General features: G+C 36.8%; 1 protein-coding gene across 1 annotated transcript in view; it reads right to left on the bottom strand.

The window, feature by feature from the left end:
- Positions 1 to 19446, bottom strand: part of LOC149262411 (signal peptidase complex subunit 3B-like) — a 133755-nt gene that overhangs the window by 47411 nt on the left and 66898 nt on the right. The window contains exon 3 of the mRNA XM_089424429.1: positions 16144 to 16206. Within this exon, the coding sequence (XP_089280555.1) occupies positions 16144 to 16206 (63 nt within the window). The remainder of the gene's footprint in view (positions 1 to 16143; positions 16207 to 19446) is intronic.

Genomic DNA, 19446 nt, shown 5'->3' on the forward strand with positions numbered 1-19446 from the left:
TACGGGCTTCTCACCATCAACTAATCGAAGAACCTTTACCAAAGGTTCAGTAACGGTGCACACCTCCTCCACTCCCGCCCATAAGTCTTCCTGATATGAAACTAATCTGCATATGGCCTCTCCCTCTGGTTTGCGGCTCATATCAAAGCACGTCACTCCTTTGAAAGAAACATTCTCTTCACATTCTACATAGAATTCAAGAGGGATTGAAAAGATATGAAACTGGTGGCAAATCGTGTAATGGCGGGGTGCACCCTTGTTGTTGATGAATTTTCTCATCAAGCTAAGCAGAGATGTATGATTATATATAAATTTTGTAATGTTTTTTGATGAGTTAACAATATCTTTGACAAAAGAAATTTTTCCTATGTCCTCCAACATCAAATCAATACAATGTGCAGCACAAGGTGTCCAAAATAAAGTAGGATGCCTCTCCATAAGCATCCTGCCAGCAGCAACATAATTTGCAGCATTGTCCGTTATGACTTGGACAACATGTTCTGCACCCACCTCTAAAATAAACACATCCAGCAAATCACATAAAGTTTTTGCATCTTTGATATGTGAAGATGCATCAACAGATTTCATAAACATTGTCCCCTCTGGACAACTAACCAAGAAGTTTATAAGGGTTCTCCCCTTTTGGTCCGTCCAACCATTTGACATCACAGTGCATCCTGTTTGTGCCCATGATGCCCTAAACTCCTCCAATATTTTGGTGCAGTCAACCTTTTCATCTTGAAGAATCCGGCCTCTAAAGTCATCATAAGAAGGCATTTTGTACCCTGGGCCAACAGTTGCAATAACATCAACAGCGGGCTGGAAAAATGGATTATTTTTTGCAACACTGAAAGGAATATTACTCCAAAGGAGAAATTTGCCCAACAACTTGTCAACTTGTTCTTTATCAGTTTTGTTAAGCATTGAAGTGATAGATGGTTGTGAACCAGGCATGGTTCTAGGAACAAAAAATGATGAAGCAACTACCGGGTTGGTTGTAGATATTGACACTGTAGTAGAACCAATGCCACTTCCATGTTCACCTAAGCCTAACACCCTCCCTGCTAGTTGCTTCTTCATTTCTGCTTTGGCCACTCTCTTACTCTAATTCTTCCAAAGATCTCATGGCTCTTCGGATGATTTCCACATTTGTATTTGTGCAAGGCCCTACATCAAATCCAGAACTTGTGCAAGGTGATACTTCAATCTATAAACCCCCCCTGACATATGATGCCCACACAGCGTGCAACTCAAGTTCAATCTATCAAACCCTCCATCAGGTTCACCAAATTCCCACAGAGGGTCCAATTTCCTTGACATGTTTGTAACTTGGTTGAACTCTTAAGTTTTAATGTAAGATGAAGTTTGAACTTTGAAGTTGAACCTATGGCACAATAACAATTGCAAGTTACAAAAATTAAAAAAAAATTACATACATGACACAACAAATTGAATTTTTAACAATTTAACAAACAAAAAAACCTCAACTCAATCCAAAATGAACTCTCTCCACTCTATGCAACAAAAATGAAAAAAAAAACACCATCAAATCCACTCAAAAATCTTTAATAAACAACAAGTTAAAGAAACCTATGCAAAAACAAGAAAAAAACCAAAACAAAATAGCCAAATTTGATGCCCATACCTAGAAACCATGATTTGCCAGAGAAATTTGATCTAAAGATGAAGTTCTATTGCTTGGGACGCTAAAATCTCCAAGCTTCCTCCTCCTCTGCCCTAATAAACGCTTCCCAAGGTTCCTCTCCTCCTCAGCTCTCAATCCACCAGGGTTTTTCTCCTCCTCAGCGCCCAATCCACTAGGATTTTTCTCCTCCTCAGCTCCCAATCCACGTCGTTGTCGCTGTCTGTTCACAAAAAAAAAACATTTTTTCACTTATAAAACTCGTTGTCTGCCACCCCCATGATAATATCAAATCAAATTGCGATTATTACGAACTTATCGCAATAATTTGAATTTAGAGCAATAATTTCGCGATTTTTTGAGGAAAAAAATCGTAGTAATCGGGCGATAATATCGGCATTTTCAAAAACTCACGATTTTTTATTGTTATCACGATAATATCATGATTTTCACAACACTGGTTTGTATAGTATCTCTAACCTTGTTCCCTTCTATTTCATGTCGTTAGATAATTTATTTCACGCATTTATATTATATTTTTTATTTCAGTTTGTTAGGATAGATTTTCTATTCCAGCAGTATTTTCTATATATGCATGATGATTTCAATGTTGAATGGATACCTATTTGAAGGACTTTTGTTTCCTTGGATGCAGGATTTTATGATTCTCACATTACTTCTTGGAAAAACGTGTCCCCATATGGAGCCAGATGTTGTCAAAATTCCAAGGAAGCGTTAGTACCAATTTTTTCAACAAGGATCGAGTCACATATCAACAGTACATGTGTCATAGATATCCCATTCCGCAAGTTATATATTGTAAATGATATTAGTTAAACCATGAATCTATGTAACAACTTAGGTAAGCCTATAATTTGATGATGAATTACATCCTAGGAGGTTTTTTTTAACCTCACTGATTACCTGTGTTTTTTGACACGGCTAATTAAAAGAGTTTTTTCCCTCCAACTTAAACTCCCAAAGCTAAGGTGAAATTTATTATTAGGTGAGTCCTAATGTTTTAGTCGATTCTGATGTAAAGGTGGTTTGGGAATAATTTAAGCTAATTGGCTAAATCATTTTATTACAAATCACTTGGTTTACCAGATCATATTGAGTCGCAGACGGGTTATGTGTCTTAAGGGTCTAAAACAAATGTGTATTCCCTCTACTAGTCTTGTAAATGAAAAATCATATGTATTAAGGGGTTGGAAAATTAATTAATTCCCTCATGTGCAAATTAATTAATTTTTCTGGCAAAAACTGAATTAAATCCTAAGCCAGAAAATTAATTAATTAGAGTCAAAATTAAATTGTCTAGGAAAATAAATTCTCCAAATAGAAAAATGTGTCTTGAAGGAATCAATTTTTAAAGGTTCTCCACCAAGAGAATATTGTATTTTTCAAGAAAATTTGGACCCTTGGACCTTAGGGGTTAAGTCAAAGTCAATTTTTTAGGAAATTAGCTCTAAATAATTAATTTTGAGCTAATTAAAATGGAATTAAATGATAAAATCGAAAACTCCTCAAAAATAAGAAATCAAGGGCCAAGATTAAAAGATCTTGAATTATTTATCAACGGCCAAGATTATTTTGACAAGGATCAAAGAAACTAGCTGTTATTTTTCCATTTGGAGGATATATCTATAAATTAGAGAGTCATTTGAGTCTCTAGTCATCTTGATCTTTGGCTATAGTTGTTGTTGAAGCATTGTATAAACTATTGTCCTGCTGGGAACTATTTTTCTATCATAATAAAAGACTTTGGGGTGCAATTCAAGGTGTTCTTGCTTATTGATTTGTGGTATGTGCTAACTGCAGGCATCTCTATGTTATGTTGAATATTGGTAAGATTTGTTTTTCATTAGATGGAGATAAAATCATGCTATCGATAATTTTGGGCTAATATTAGGTGGTTTGATACCCCATGTGATCTAACGGATTATTTTTTTAAATAAATACATAGTGTTTGCAGGTACTTCAGTCCTTGCCCTCCAAGTTCACAGACTTGGGCAAGAATCATTGTTGCTTGGATCTCTAGTTTTTTATGGTCGATTTAATCTTCGCTTGGCCTATAGTGAATCATTAATTTTTTTGAAGCATTTTACCCATTCTTTCAAGTAAAAAATATTGAAAGAATAATTTTCTCAAAATCCATTTCAAAAACCACGTATATTTTGTAAATCAAATTGTAAATTGTAATTGTAATTTATTTTTTCTAATTTGGGTTGGGGTTTTAGATTTATTTTGTATATATTTGGGGTTTAGGTGTTTCTATTTTTATTTTTGCAGATTGGACCAAGGAGTTAAGTGGAAGAAGCGCTAGATCTAGGCCCTTGAGGGTAAAATCTAATCTCTTGGAAAAATTTTGTAGGTTTCCCACGAGCCAGGCGGAATTTTCAGAAAATCAAAGAGTTGAAGCATAAAAAAAATTTAGAGCAAGGGTTTTCAGTTTTTGGCTTTCCCAAAGCCAGATATACCTCCTCCAGGCCCATCGTCTCCCTCTCTTGACCTTGCATCATCCCTTTCTCCCTCTACGTCACCTTTTCGGCCCTCTTAGGCCTTAGCCCTAGCCCCATAACCCTATTTTCCTAAACGCTAGCCTTTCTAGGCAAAGCGTTGGCCCTTCCTGGCCATTTCCAGCGTCCTTGTGGCCCGATCTATCATCCTGGCCCATTTATCCCTACAAATTAGATTCCCTTGTCTTATTTCTTCAAATTTGGCCTCTTTTGCCCCAAAATTGACCTGAAACCCTAATATGAAGATTTAAGCAGTGTTCCATGGGGACGCGTCCCCCAAGGTCGAGTGCGCGCACCCCTCGCACCCCATGCACCCGAGACTGGGGGACATCTAGGGAAACATTTCCCCACGTCCCCTTTTTGGGAAGACGTGGGGAGACGCATGGGGGAACGTTTCCCCAATGCGGGGGACGCGACTCCCCAAAAGGGGGACGCCCCTTAAAATGGGTCATGCAGCCTCCCTTAAATTTGCTTGTAAACAATGATTTATGACAGGGAAAACCTAGTATTTGACCATATTTCTGTACTAATGCTCAATGTTGCAGTAATCGTTATCGGGATAAATTCAACAAGGGGAAAAATCGGAAAAAAAAAAATCGTAAAATACAAAAATATTCATTTTTTTTCAATTTTTTAAATATCTAAAGCATCTACAACATAAAATAAATACATTGACACATAAATATGATAAAAAAACTAATATATAAGATGTGTAATATCATTTCTAGTGCTACATCACATATAACAGTGAATCATGTTCTGAATAGTAAGTCCTGACTCCTGAGTCCCAACTCAAATTCAAAATATCAACAAAAAATATAATAATGTATCTCATATCATGAGTCGTAATGTCATATACAATGAAATGAACAAAATAACTGAAGTCTAATACTATTGATTTCCTCTGCCCCTCTTGGGAGAAAATGCAATAGCTTTCCCTTTCCCTCTAGATGTAGATGTTGGTGGAGTTGGCAGTGGACTCTGTTATGCTCTAGAAGCTGAAGAACTAGTCGCTATAGGAGGTATACCACGTCCTCTACTGGTGGCAGGAGTAGCCCCAGTAGGTGGTGTCACCTCCTCCTCATGTTGCTCCTCCTCCTCCTCCTCCTCCTCCTCCTCTACGCCTTCCACTACCTCCTGCTCTAACCAATCATCGGCAAACTCCATGAGAGGACTCTCGGCCTCAACCCTCCATGCAACAGTGGTGTCAATCCCATCCAATGAGATGGCCTCCATATCAGGTGTCTTCTCAAATTGCCTCACCCACAATCGAAAATTGTAGTAGACGTATACCATGTCATTAAGTCGTTGGGACTCTAACTTGTACAAAGATCATGAAATAATAAATTATAATTATAAAAAAAATATTGTTTAATGAATTCAAAAAATTATTTGGAAATTTGCAATATTTTAAGTTTTAAGTTTAACCTATTGCGCTTCTTGTTGTGTATTTATTCAAATACACTCCAGTTGCGCTCGCACCCTGAAGAGCTACAAGTTTGGTTAAGAATTCGAATGGCAAGCTTTTGCAGAAGGGGTACTCTGGCATCATACATTCTCCACCATGCATCTACAACAAAATTACAAATAAAATTTTAAATAAACATAAGAAAAAAAATTAAATTTGAAAGTTGAAGCAAAGTATGAAGTTATGAACTTGAAGAAACAATGAAATTTGAAACAAACTAAAAAATACCTAGCATTTTAGTCGTCCTATCAATCACAGCCATGTCAAAGCCAAATGTGCCACCTGCCATCTGGTATGTCTCCATTTCTTTGGAGATTTCTCTACGTTCTGCTGGAGATCACACCATCCTCTGAACACAGGTTAAGAATCCATCCATGATCTCAGCGTTAAATACGAACCCACATGCATAAGAAAATGCGGGGTTCAGGTAGATCCTTGCAGCATGAATGGGACGATGGAGTGTGTTGTTCCATCGTTCATCAATCACTTCCCATATGAGGAGTTGTTCTGAAACCCCTCATCTCCCTTATCATCATAGTAGGCCCGAATGGATTCTTTGGCCCTATCCATGGCCTCATACAAATAGCCCATTGCAGACTTCTCACCATTAACTAATCGAACAACCTTTACCAAAGGTTCAGTAAAGGTGCACTCCCGCCCAGAAGCGTTCCTGATATGAAACTAATCTGCATATGCCCTCTCCCTCTAATTTGCGGCTCATTGTCAAAGCACGCCACTCCTCTGAAAGAAACATTCTCTTCACATCCCACATAGAATTCAAGAGGGATTGAAGAGATATCAAATTGATGGCAAACCGTGTAACGGCGGGGCGCACCAACTCTTTATTGTTGGTGAATTTTCTCATCAAACTAAGCACAGATGTATGATTATATATAAATTTTGTAATGTTTTTTTATGACTCAACAATATCTTTGACATAGGAAATTTTTCCTATGTCCTCCAACATCAAATCAATACAATGTGCAGCACAAGGTGTCCAAAATAAAGTAGGATGCCTCTCCATAAGCATCCAACCAACAGCAACATAATTTGCAGCATTGTCCGTTATGACTTGGACAACATGTTCTGCACCCACCTCCAAAATAAACACATCCAGCAAATCACATAAAGTTTTTGCATCTTTGATATGTGAAGATGCATCAACAGATTTCATGAACATTGTCCCCGTGGGACATCTAACCAAGAAGTTTATAAGGGTTCTCCCCTTTTTGTCGGTCCAACTATCTGACATCACAGTGCATCCTGTTGTGCCCATGATGCCCTCAACTCCTCCAATCTTTTGGTGCAGTCAACCTTTTCATTTTGAAGAATCCGGCCTCTAAAGTCATCATAAGAAGGGATTTTGTACCCTGAGCCAACAGTTGCAATAGAATCAACAGGAGAAATTTGGCCAACAAGTTGTCATCTTGTTCTTTCTCAGTTTTTTTAAGCATTGAAGTGATAGATGGTTTTGAACCAGGCGTGGTTCTAGGAACAAAAAATGATGAGGCAGCTACCAGGTTGGTTGTAAATATTGATGCTGAAGTAGAACCAGTGCCACTTCCTTCACATGAGCCTAACACCCTCTTTGCTAGTTCCCTCTTTGTTTCTGCTTTGGCCTCTCTGTCGTGCTCTAATTCTTCCAATGATCTTATGGCTCTTCGGATGATTTCCGGATTTGTATTTGTGCAAGGCCCTACATCAAATCCAAGGATTTGTGCAAGGTGATACTTCAATCTATAAAACCCCCCTGACATATAATGCCCACACAACTTGCAACTCAAATTCATTCTATCAAACCCTCCATCAGGTTCACCAAATTCCCACAGACGGTCGAATTTCCTTGGCATGTTTGTAACTTGATTGAACTCTTGATTCTTGAGTTTTAAATTTGTAAGATGAACTTTTAACTTTGAACTTTGAAATTGAATGGTAAACCTATGGCAAAATAATGATTGCAAGTTACAAAAATTAAAAAAAAATTACATATATGAGTAACATGACAAAACACATGGAATTTTTGACAATATATTAATTTAACAAACAAAAACCCCATCAAATCAATTCAAAAATATTTGATAGACAATAAGTTATCCAAACCCCACCAAAAACATAAAAAAAACCAAAACAAAACATATAAATTTGGTGCCCATACCGATTTGCTGGAAAAAATTGATCCTCTCCTAATCAGCTCTAAATCCACCAAGGTTTTTGACTAGTTTTTCTCCTCGAATCAACTCCCAATCGACAAGTTTTTTTCTCCCAAGTCGCTTCCAATCCACCGCTGCCCCTGACTGTCCAAATGAATAAAAAAAATCGTTTTTTTCCTCGTATAAACTCGTTGTCTGCCGACATCACGATTATTACCCTTCGAATCGCGATTTTTCAGTAAAAATCGTGAAAAAAAAATAAATAAAAAATAAAAAATTTGGTTTAATAATCGGACGATTATATCGTGAAAAAATAAAAATTGTGATTTTTCGATTTAATCGCGATTTTCACAACACTGCTAATGCTATACAATTCATGGTAATGTTAAATTTTTAAAGTAAAAGTGACATTCCCCTTTATCTTTCATTTTCATCATTTTACTTAAATTTTTAACATTACCATGAAATGACTCAGGATGTTTGAGAGTGGTTCCGACCTCATTGGATTTCATATGGAGAAAGTAGAATTTTAGATCTCACTCAAAATCCAGCACACTTAACAATTTTTCAGGAATTCAAGACTCGATGGATTGCACTGTTTCCATTGCATTTTGTCACGTGCGAGGGTATGGAATTAGTATTTAATCAAAAGCATCAAGCCCTCTGTGTACTTTAGAGTGACTTTTAGACTCATCACTCCACTGTTTTGGAGTTTTAGTTATATCAATTTACTATTCCAGTCTTCAAATTTTAGTATCTATTATAGTCTATTTTTCTTAGTACTAATTAGATTTTAGAATGATGAATGATGAGTTTTAATTTTAAATCAATTTAGAATTTAGAATGATGAATGATGAATTTAATTTTTAAATCAATGTAGATTCTAGAATGGTGAATAATAAATAATGAATGTGGATCAAAGTATTTCATTATTGAATCTCGTGGTCTATAGATGAATCATGTATGTATTAGTAAGGACGATGAGTATGGATCAATGTATTTCATTATTTAATTCAATTATGTATGTATCATTGTATTTATGCTTTCATTATTGAATATGAATTTGAAATATATACATTAAAAAGGGAAAAAATTATATACCCTGACATCACCCCGTCCCCCCCCTAAATTTCCTTAAAATTTGAGGGTACTTCCCACACGTCCCCCTTGTGCATCTCCCCGTCCCGAAGTCTTGGTGGAACATTGGATTTAAGGCTAAATACTTGGTGGTTTTGCATGATTAAGGTCTTAAAATTCATATCTAGCAAGCGGCAAGGTAATCCCAAAGTTTCAACGATTTTCAACAGTGGGATCTTCAAGGCCTTGGGCCTAGGGATTGATCTATAAACCCTTAATTTTCTACAATTTTACTATAGCAAGCAAAACACAAATAATTAGGCCCTAAAATCAAAGTTTATATGGTCAAAATTGTTTAGAATTGCAAAATCTTCGTTTTCACAAATTTTTGTTATTTGGGCATCTCCAATTTGATCTAGATCTGACATTTTAGCTCGTTGGAAATTCTGCATAACTGTAAAAAACAGATCTGAACATTTCTGAATCACATCCTAATTAAAGTCTTAAAAATCAGAATTTTCAATTTTTTGGCAAACTTACTATTTTTAGACATTGTGGGGATTCTCTGTAGTATTTTCAGTTTGTTGATCTGTCATTAATATACTGTTGTCAAAATGTTGTCAAAAACTTATCAAATCTGAAAATTGTTGAATCAAACTCTCCTAAAGCCCTCAAATTGGAAATATTGTCATTTCTGGAAATATGGGTTATCTGTCACTGTTTCACTGCTGAAATAAGTATATCAGATCTGAAATTTTCTTAGTCAAGCCCTAAACATTCTTAAAAATTGGCTTTCCTCAAGTTTGGAAATTCTTACTATTTTTTGGCATTTTTGGGCATTGGTGCTGACATCACTATTTGCTGATATGTGGGTTAACTTATTGCTACAATTTATACTTCAGATCTGAAATTTCATTGAAAGATACATCTTGATAAGGCTAACATACATAATTTTCTAAGTTGACATATTTTTGTGATTTTGGGCAAGCATAAGCATTGTTGGTTTAGCATTTTCTTACTGTTGTTATAACATTGATCAGAGCTGAATTTTTTGAATATTTATTGTTGAGATACATTTGAAATTGGCTAATCGAATTGATCTCATTGCTTGACATAACATCTTGTGTTAATTGGTGAATTGATTACTTGAAGTTTACACGTATACCTCTTGAAGCTTAACTTGTTTAAGATTGCATCATAACTGTTAAGATATAACTCATATAAGTACTTAAGTAATTTAACCAATCTTAATCAAAGATAGAAGCCACTCATAATCTCTTGCATAAGCATCTCACACAGGTTAGTAAATTATTCGAGCAGCGAATGCAGCGGGTGTCCATCTGGTCATTTGGTTCCAATTCATAAGCAAGAATTTGTGACTCAATAAGTAATAGAAAATCTAATTCAATCAAAATCTTGCTTGATTGCAACCAAGTGGCTAGGCCACTCATCCGTGTCTCCTAAGTATTTTGTTTCTCAACTTGCTTTCCTCCACTTCATTCCATAGGGGCTACCCCCCATACACCATTGTTGGGAGACAGCTAGAACGAAGTGGGTGGAGATCAGAGTGACAACCCCCGTCCTGAGCGTTGTCGCAGTCCCTGTACAATCCGAGCGACAACGAACATCATTGCTATTACATCAGAACTGTCTTTCAAACATGGTCCCAGTCCGTGTTGCAGGAAACGTCCCCCCCATCAGATCAAAACCTCAATCCGCAATCCATATGGATGCGTGGGGGAAGCGCCGTACGAAACGCATTTCGCGCTAATAAACACGCTTCCTGGAAATTTCGGAAGTGTGCGACCGAAACGAGTTTCGCTTTTTCCGAAACACACTTCGTACAGCGCTTCGGCCGTACGAAACGTACATATCGCGAGTGATTTCGTACAGCTTCCTCCATTTTCGCCACGCAGCAAAAAAAAACTTTTTTTTTTTTTATTTTACTTTGTTGGGGGTGGGTCCACCTTGGGTTAGGGTGAGGAATGAAAGGATTTAACTCCCCATTCATCTCTCATTTCATCACTTTGAGTTTATGAGAGCTTGGAGAAGAGAAGAGAGGAGAAGAGAGCTTGGAGGAGTGATGGAGGAGGAGCTAGAAGAAGGAGGAGGAGCTTGGAGGACTTCCATCTACAAGAGCTAAAGAGATAAGTGCAAACCCCAAACTCCCTTATTTTTTTGACATTTTTTTTTTGTATTTTTCTCCTCCCTCTCCTACTCTTTCCCATTGTTTCTACTTGCTCATTTAATTGCAAGTGTCCACCACCTATATCCATATTCCAAGATGGTGTTCTTTTGGCTTCTACGTATCATTCCACTTTTGGTTTTAATGATGGCAAGGGGGAGTAGGAATAGAAGGGAAGAAGCACAAGAGAATATTGGTCACAATAAGAGTGACCCGATGTATGATAAGGAGGAAGGGTTTGAAGAGGAAGGGGATGAAGTTGAACCTGAAGAGGAAACTGAAATACTAGAGGGGAAAGTTGCATTAACACCCTTGTGAAACTATGTGATCAAACTTGAAGGGGGAAAGGGCGGTGGAAGCTACAAATTTTTGTGTCCTCATGGTTGTCATGGAGGAAAACCATTTAGTGGTTCATATACCCGTGTGAGGAGGCATCTTTGTGGGGTGATGGACAATGATGATAAAAAGGGTGTTGTGGGGATACAAATTTGCCCAAACATTTCAGTTGAACAAAGAAGAAAATACATCCAAATAGAGGAGGTTGCACAACAAAAAAGCAAAAAAAAAACTCATTCTGAATCAAGTGCAACCTCTAGATTTGGTAGCTCATCTCCTTATGGTACTTTTGGAAGCTCTGGAGGTAAAAGAACAATAGGGGATTTCCTTAATGTTGTTGGGAGGGATGATGTGGATGGAAAGATAGTCCGATTTCTTTGTGCTTGCGGTGTACCATTCAATGTGCTTCACTCTCCCTATTGGCATGAAATGGTAAAGGCCATCAATGAAGCCCCAAAAGGATACAAGTCCCCCAACTATGAGAAAGCTAGAACAGTGTTATTAGAAAGAGAAAAAGCAAAGGTTCAAAGAGCTTTGACACGTTTTACAAATGAGTGGGTAGATTGTGGGGTATCCATTGTATCAGATGGGTGGACAAATATTAGAAACCAACATTTGATAAATGTTCTTGGTGTTTCTGCTAGTGGTGCAATATTTATTACATGTCATGACTCCTCCTCCATCAGTGCATCTTCCCAAAACATTGCAGATCTCCTATTGCAATCAATCAAAGATGTTGGTCCGAATAATGTGGTTCAAGTGATCACAGATAATGCAGCAAATTGTAAGGCAGCAGGAAAAATTATTGAGCGTACTCATCCACACATCTTTTGGTCTAGGTGCCTGGTTCACACATTGAACCTTTTGATGCATGATATTGTGAAGCATAAAGAATGTGAGTGGAATAATGAACTTTACAAGAGAGGGAAGCAACTCATTAAATTCATCATAGGGCATACAAGGGTAAACTACTTCTATGGCACTTACTCCAAGTTGCAGTTGCTTAAACTTGCAAAGACAAGATTTGCCACTTATTACCTCACCTTTAGGTGGCTAGTGAAGGTGAGACAAGCTTTAACTAATATGGTGTGTGCTGAAACATGGGATGAAATTAACACTGATAGAGGTGGTGCTAATGCAGCCAAGGACACTATTCTTGACATGTATTTTTGGTCACAAGTTAAATATGTTTTGCAATTCACCAAATCAATTTATTACATGATCAAGTTTGGAGATTTAGATTGACCAATAATTGGGGAGGTGTATGAGCAAATGGATAGCATGTTGGGGCAGATTAAAGACATTGTTGAGCCTAGAGATATCACCTTGTACAATTATATTCGTGCAGAGGTGGAAAACAAATGGGAAATGCTAAATGTTCCATTGCATGCAATAGCATATGTTTTGACACCTAAATACTATCATCCATCATGGCTTTCAACACCAACACCTGGGGGGGAAGCATGAGAAAACCACACCAAGATCAAGAGGTTCACAAAAAATATATGATTGCATTGAGTAAATTAGTCCCTGATGAGGAGGAGGCTGCCATGGTATGAAGACATTTGAGCAACTATACGCTTAAAACTAATCCATTTGGGAGCATGAATGCAATTAGAGATCGAGAAACTTTTTCTTCTCTCGAGTGGTGGAACATGCATGGAGGGTCTACTCCACTTCTACAGACTTTGGCATTGTGGGTGCTATCACAAGTGGTAAACACTTCTTCTGCAGAGAGGTGTTGCAGCTCTTATTCTTTCATCCACAATGTTAAAAGGAACAGGTTAAGTTTAAACTGGGCAAAGAGCTTGGTTTATGTTCATTACAACTTGCAATTGTTGTCCCATTACTGTGACGATGCAAAGACTAATAAAGACCTTAAGGTTTGGGACAGGAATCTAGAGGAGCCCAATTTGGAGGATGGCGTGTTGCGATTAGAGCAATTAGAGAATGCTCTTATCCAAGTATGTCCATTGTGGTATGAATTTTTCTTTTAAAGCATTTCTCTAATTCATGTTTTTAATTTTTTTTGTTAACTAGTGTTTTTTTTGTATGAATTTTTTGAGCGATTCCAGGATGATGATGATCGTGTTGAGATGCCACCCCCATCTGGTCCCTTGGTTCCTAGGTTCCATGGTTCAACACCAACAGCAGGGGGTTCATCTTCATCAGTTTCAGTGCCACAACTTCCACAGGCACCATCTTCTTCATTACCACCACGTGGAGGCCCACCGCCACGTTCTCTTCATGGTGGAAGGAGGAGAGATTAGTAGATATATTCACAATTTACTACTTTTGTCATAGATTAATCATTAGACTTGTAGGCTTGTGAATTTGAACCTTTTTGTCTTGGTGGTGACCAAGTGACCTATTTTGTAAACATTATTTGAATTTTGGACATGACAAATGTTGACAATTGCTCACTTGCTAGATAAATCATAATATGCTCTATGTTTTATGTTTTATAATATGCTTAAAAATTTGATGTATGTTTGTAATTGCTAGAATATAGATGGTTGATGTTCAAATAATTAATCATTGATGTACATACTAGTAACTACAATGGAATCATGGATGCCATATCTATCTTGATTTATGCAAAAATATGCATGTTTTCATGTCTTCTGCAACTAATTTGGTATTTGGGATGTTTGTTTTGAGTATAAATGCAAAAAAAATATAAATATATATATATAGTAGATGCTTCTGCGTCCCTGCTTCCAAAAAACATCCCCGTTTCGTCCCCACTTCGTGCAACATTGGTCCCAGTGTACTGAATAATCATTGCAGGAATGACTCCAAGTAAATCAGAATATAATAATATATCACTGAAAAATGGCTTTTTAAGGCATCTTTCAATATTTTACAAATTTATGGACAAGTTGATTCACAGACTCTGGGCAAGTCAACAGACCTGGTCAAACTCTGTAGAGATTCCCCAATCATGGGTGAATCTGACTTGGCAGGATCTGACAAGGATCTGTTCAAGTCTGACTGGGTCTAGCCTAACTTGACCCAGTTTTGGACACACTCAAACTGGCAATGTCAATCAGACCTGACTAGGTCTGGAAACTATGCCAGCTATTACTACAGTGGCATATCCCTATGATAGGGCTTTGTTCCACATTATAAATTCCTTGTCTTGTGTGGGTGGATATGCATTGTGAATAATCCCTGAATAATAATCCAATGTTGTGAAAATCGTGATCGGGATTAAATCGGCGCGAGGAACAAATCGGAAAAAATCGGAATTATCGGGAAAAAAATCGGAAAAAATCGGGAAAAAATCGTTTGGTACAAAAATATTCATTTTTTTTCATTTTTTTCAATTTTTTTAATATCTAAACCATCTACAACATAAATAAATACATTGACACATAAATATGATAAAAAAACTAATATATAAGATGTTTAATATCATTTCTAGTGCTAAAACCACACATAACATTGAATCATGTCCTGAATAGTAAGTCCTGACTCCTGAGTCCCAACTCAGCCTCAAAATATCAACAAAAAATATGATAATGTATCTCATCATGTCATAATGTCATATACAATAAAATGAAAGTCTAATCCTATTGATTTCCTCTGCCCCTCTTGTGAGAAAATGCCACAACTTTCCCTTTCCCTCTAGATGTAGATGCTGGTTCCTGTGCTAGTGGAGATGGCAGTGGAGTTTGATGTGCTCTAGAAGCTGAAGAACTAGAAGTAGGAGCTATAGGAGGTAGACCACGTCCTCTACTGGTGGCAGAGGTAGCCCGGGCAGGTGGTGTCACCTAGAAACATTACAATCTCCCAATCCTGAAATCCTGAAAAACTGATAAATCTGCTGGATTTTAAATGAAATCTAAAATTCTACTTTCTACATATGAAATCCAATGAGGCTGGAACCACTCTCAAACACCCTGAGTCATTTCATGGTAATGTTAAAAATTTAAGTAAAAGGATGAAAATGAAGATTAAGGAGAGCCCCACTCAAAAATTATTTGTTTCTTTCAAAAAAAATTGCATGAAAAAACCCAAAAAAACGTTATAAAACTACGCTGTCGCGACCCCCGGCGATTTTTTAAGTTTTTATTGCGATCGCAATTTTTTCAATAAAAATCGGCAAAAAAAAATCCGGCGATTTTTTCGTTTAATTATCGTGATTTTAGCGGCAGAGGGAAAAAATCGCGATTTTTTCATTTTATTGCGATTTTCACAACACTGTAATAATCCCACATGGATAGGAATTATGACATAAAAGTGGTTTATGAAGCATATAGCATCCTCCCTCAATCTGGCACAAACATTGCTGGCAGTTTTGGTGTCATGACTTGTGGACCCTCTCTGGTTTGTGGTTGTTAACCATGTGATGTTCATAGTTACAAGCTATTACTATAGGGCATATCCCTATGATGGGAATACGTTCCACATTAATATTTCATTATCATGTATGTCTTTATTGCATCTGTTTTGTGAAGAATCCCACATGGATAACAATTTAACAACTGTGAGACAAATTTGGTTTATGAGGCACCTCCCAGACCAAAACCCTTTCCAATCCAGAAATTGGCTTTGGAGTGCAAATCCCTAGGTTGATTGTATTTTGTTCACCTATGCAACCATAAAATTGTGGAGAAAGGGGATGCAAACAGAAAATTCCAAAATCCATAAACCACCACCATAGTGTAACACAAACAGAAAAGCCCAATCTAAGAGACAGCAACTTCAACAACAATCTGGCATCGAATGCCAAATTAAATGGAGAAGATTGAAAAGCTTACCTGTTTTGTGTTCCATGTAAATAATGATTGCAAATCTGCTGAGATATTCAATGTCAAACTAACCTGCAAGATAACAAGAGAATAAACATTTAGGAGTCATGTAACAGCTTGCAGCCTCAGGATCACCTAAATCAAAATGGAACTGTAATAGACAGCCTTTTCCCTATAAATTTAAACAATGAAATCCAGATAATTAAGTCCTTTGCATATTAAGAAAAAGAAAACAATTGAAAACTATAGCAGAAAATATGGATTGAAAAATTCAAATTCTGGTAATCAAGCTCTTAGCTCCATCCATCAGGGATAGTGTCTTTCCAATGACCTCATCATGGCTTGTAAACAATTAAGTACGTACTTGAAAATGGGCATTCAATCCCTACAAACGTATTAAATGTTTAGAGGCATGTAAATGTCAAAAATAGGCACAAAACAGCCAAGTTATACTTGTAATAGATAAATTGGAAAGCAATAAAGTTAAAAGATAACAAACTAATGGGGAACAGAGACCAAGTACTTAGACCTAGTCAAATGTAACAGATGCTAAAATATATTCAAAAAAAAAAACAAAAAACTCCCTTACTTGCTGACCACCTGGAATTGGTAGTTTAATGATTGTCACAATTAAAAGCATTAAAACAGGTTATTATCCAGCAAGAAGACAAAAAAACAATGTATATTATAATCATTTGTAAATGACCTTGACAGAAATAGCACCAACAATAAAAAAATTATATTACCAACAATCTAAGTGTTTTACATGAAATGGCCTACATAAGAGAAAAATCCCTGGTAAAGACATTTATTAAAATCATAAACATTAAACTTCAGCAACTATGGTTAGAGAAAAACATACTGACTCGATTGTTTTGGCAGCACACTCATAGATCTCCCTGTTAGAATTCCTTAAAGCCCACTAAACTGATTCACAATTTTCTAAGTGTAAAAACCCAGAAACACAAATAACTGATATCCTGGAAACTTAAATCACAAAGATACTGAATTTTCTAACTTATCATGCACAGCGGATAATAAATCAAAAGACAAACACATCAAACCATAGAACACAAGATATACCTAGGAAACCCCAACTCTGTGGAAAACCTATAACATTGTGTGTCTTTATTATTTTCTTCAGCAAAGGATTTTTCTTCTGAGAATTACAACAAGGGAGAAACTTCCCTTTTATTATAAGAACTGATCAATCCTCCAAGATGAATCGACCCTTTGCCTGCACACTAGATCTGCAAAAATCCCAGCACAGATCAGCTAAGTTGTGCACACATGCGAGCACAAATCCTCTCTCCTACGCGCACGTGCAAATGGTATGACTATGCTGGGGCTGTAAGAGCTCGGCCCTCACTCGATTTCTTCTCTGATCCTGTATCATTGTGATCTGTTGAAACCCTCGGCTCTTCCTTTGTTGATCTAACACACACTTCTTGTGCTCAACTGATTTGCCACTAACTTGCTCCATCTCCTTTTATAATTTCGATCTCAACCCTAATATCCCTCTCAATGGTTGAGATTAAATCGTGATAAATCTCTGAGATTAAATCATAAGTTAACTTAGGAATTTTTTATTTTTCCCAAGTCTAACTTTAGGAAATAGTTAAATAAATTAATATTCTGCTAAAGTGGCAGTCTTTTGGGTTCTTCTGCTAGTCTTAGCACTTAGACAAGCAAAACACTTACTTCTCTACTCCAATCAGCAAACCCTCCTTCCCTCTCTGTGGGAGGGTCACACTGTGCCATAAAACTCAATTAGATAAGTTGACAAAAGCAAGGGCAACCAACAAGAGCAGAGTTTGTGAGCAATGGATGCCATTTTTGTGCTCGGAGTAGCAAGATTTCCATCTTTGAACTATGGATGGAGATTGTTGGGAGTGAGTACAAAATTTCTTTTGAGTGCAGGGAGGAGTTGGGAACCCCACTATACTCCTAGTAAGGCCAACGAAGGACATTATTAAGCTCCACACTGGCACTGTTGCTTTTCTGACTTTAATGCCAACTAGTGTGTTGCTCTTCCTCGATATTCTTATAGTCCTAGCCACTCTCTAGAGACATCATGACACTCAACATTGGCATGTTCATCATCATTGACAGCTATAATGGCTCTTCTTCTAAATTTGGTGATTCTCTTCATTGACATTCTAACCATAACACAGTTAATTTCTCTTGTTGCAAGAGTTGTTCAACTAATCAAGCATTATTGACAATCGTGCTTGGGATTTGTGCTCCCTATCTATATTTGGGCTTATTCAAGATTTCTCAGGTTATTGATCGTAATTTTGCTCATATCAAGTGGTATTATGGAAACAATTTAGAAATCAGTATTTTAAAGCAATGTTGCCAACATCACCATCGGGATAAAATCGGCAAGGGTCCAGAAAACCAAAAAATCGTAAAAATAGAGAAAATATCAGTTAAAATCGGCAAACATCGGCTAGGCCAAAAAATGGCGATTTTGCGATTATTTCACAATAAAATCGGGATGTTTGCAAAACTGTTTTAAAGTAGTACCTTGTGTTTATCCAAACTTTTCTGTACACATCTCTAAACTTGATTCTTTTGGAATGAGGAGATATCTGGAATCAGGATAGAATGGATCAAATTTCAATGAATTGGTGTGAACCTACAGGAGATACAATAAGTCCAAGCTAAGGTTCAAATCTAGTCCTGGAGAATTGCCAAAAATAGTAGGTGGCAATAAATTGCATACGTATTTTCATTCAAAGACCCAACTTTAGAGAAACATGGTTCATTTGAAAGAAGACATTTGAAACCATCACAGGTTAAATTTTAGAATGTTTGGCACCAAATTTTAAGAGATACAATCTGGATTCTGTACAAATTCAGCATCTTAGCAATGGTCAAAATAACAAGTCTCCATGAACTGTGCATAACTCTTGTATGGCATGTCCATATTTAGTGCAATCATATTCATTGCAAAGAAGATGTTTCATATGTTACATGATCAAATTTCACAGATTCTGTCACACTAGTTGTTAACATATAGTCAATGCAAAGTCAGCCTATAATCCAATCCTACAAAAGGGTCATAAACAGTGCATCAACTTAACTCATCTATAACTTGTGATTGGAATGTTCAAATAAGGTGCTTCAAAACCTCTTTAGATGAGGACGCATTGGAGAATATTTAGTCAAATAATAGGTCCATTTTGGATGGTCGTTCTAAAGATATTTAGTCTGAAAGTGAGGGTTTCTTAAAAACCTAATTTGCTGGGTAACTGGGCAATTGCCATAAAGCAATGTTGCAGGTATTGTGTCGGCGAATATATCCCT

The sequence above is a fragment of the Pinus tabuliformis genome, chromosome 6 (assembly GCF_031772625.1).
Source record: "Pinus tabuliformis cultivar Carrire ecotype Pingquan chromosome 6, CPIR1, whole genome shotgun sequence".
In the NCBI taxonomy this organism is placed as follows: domain Eukaryota; kingdom Viridiplantae; phylum Streptophyta; class Pinopsida; order Pinales; family Pinaceae; genus Pinus; species Pinus tabuliformis.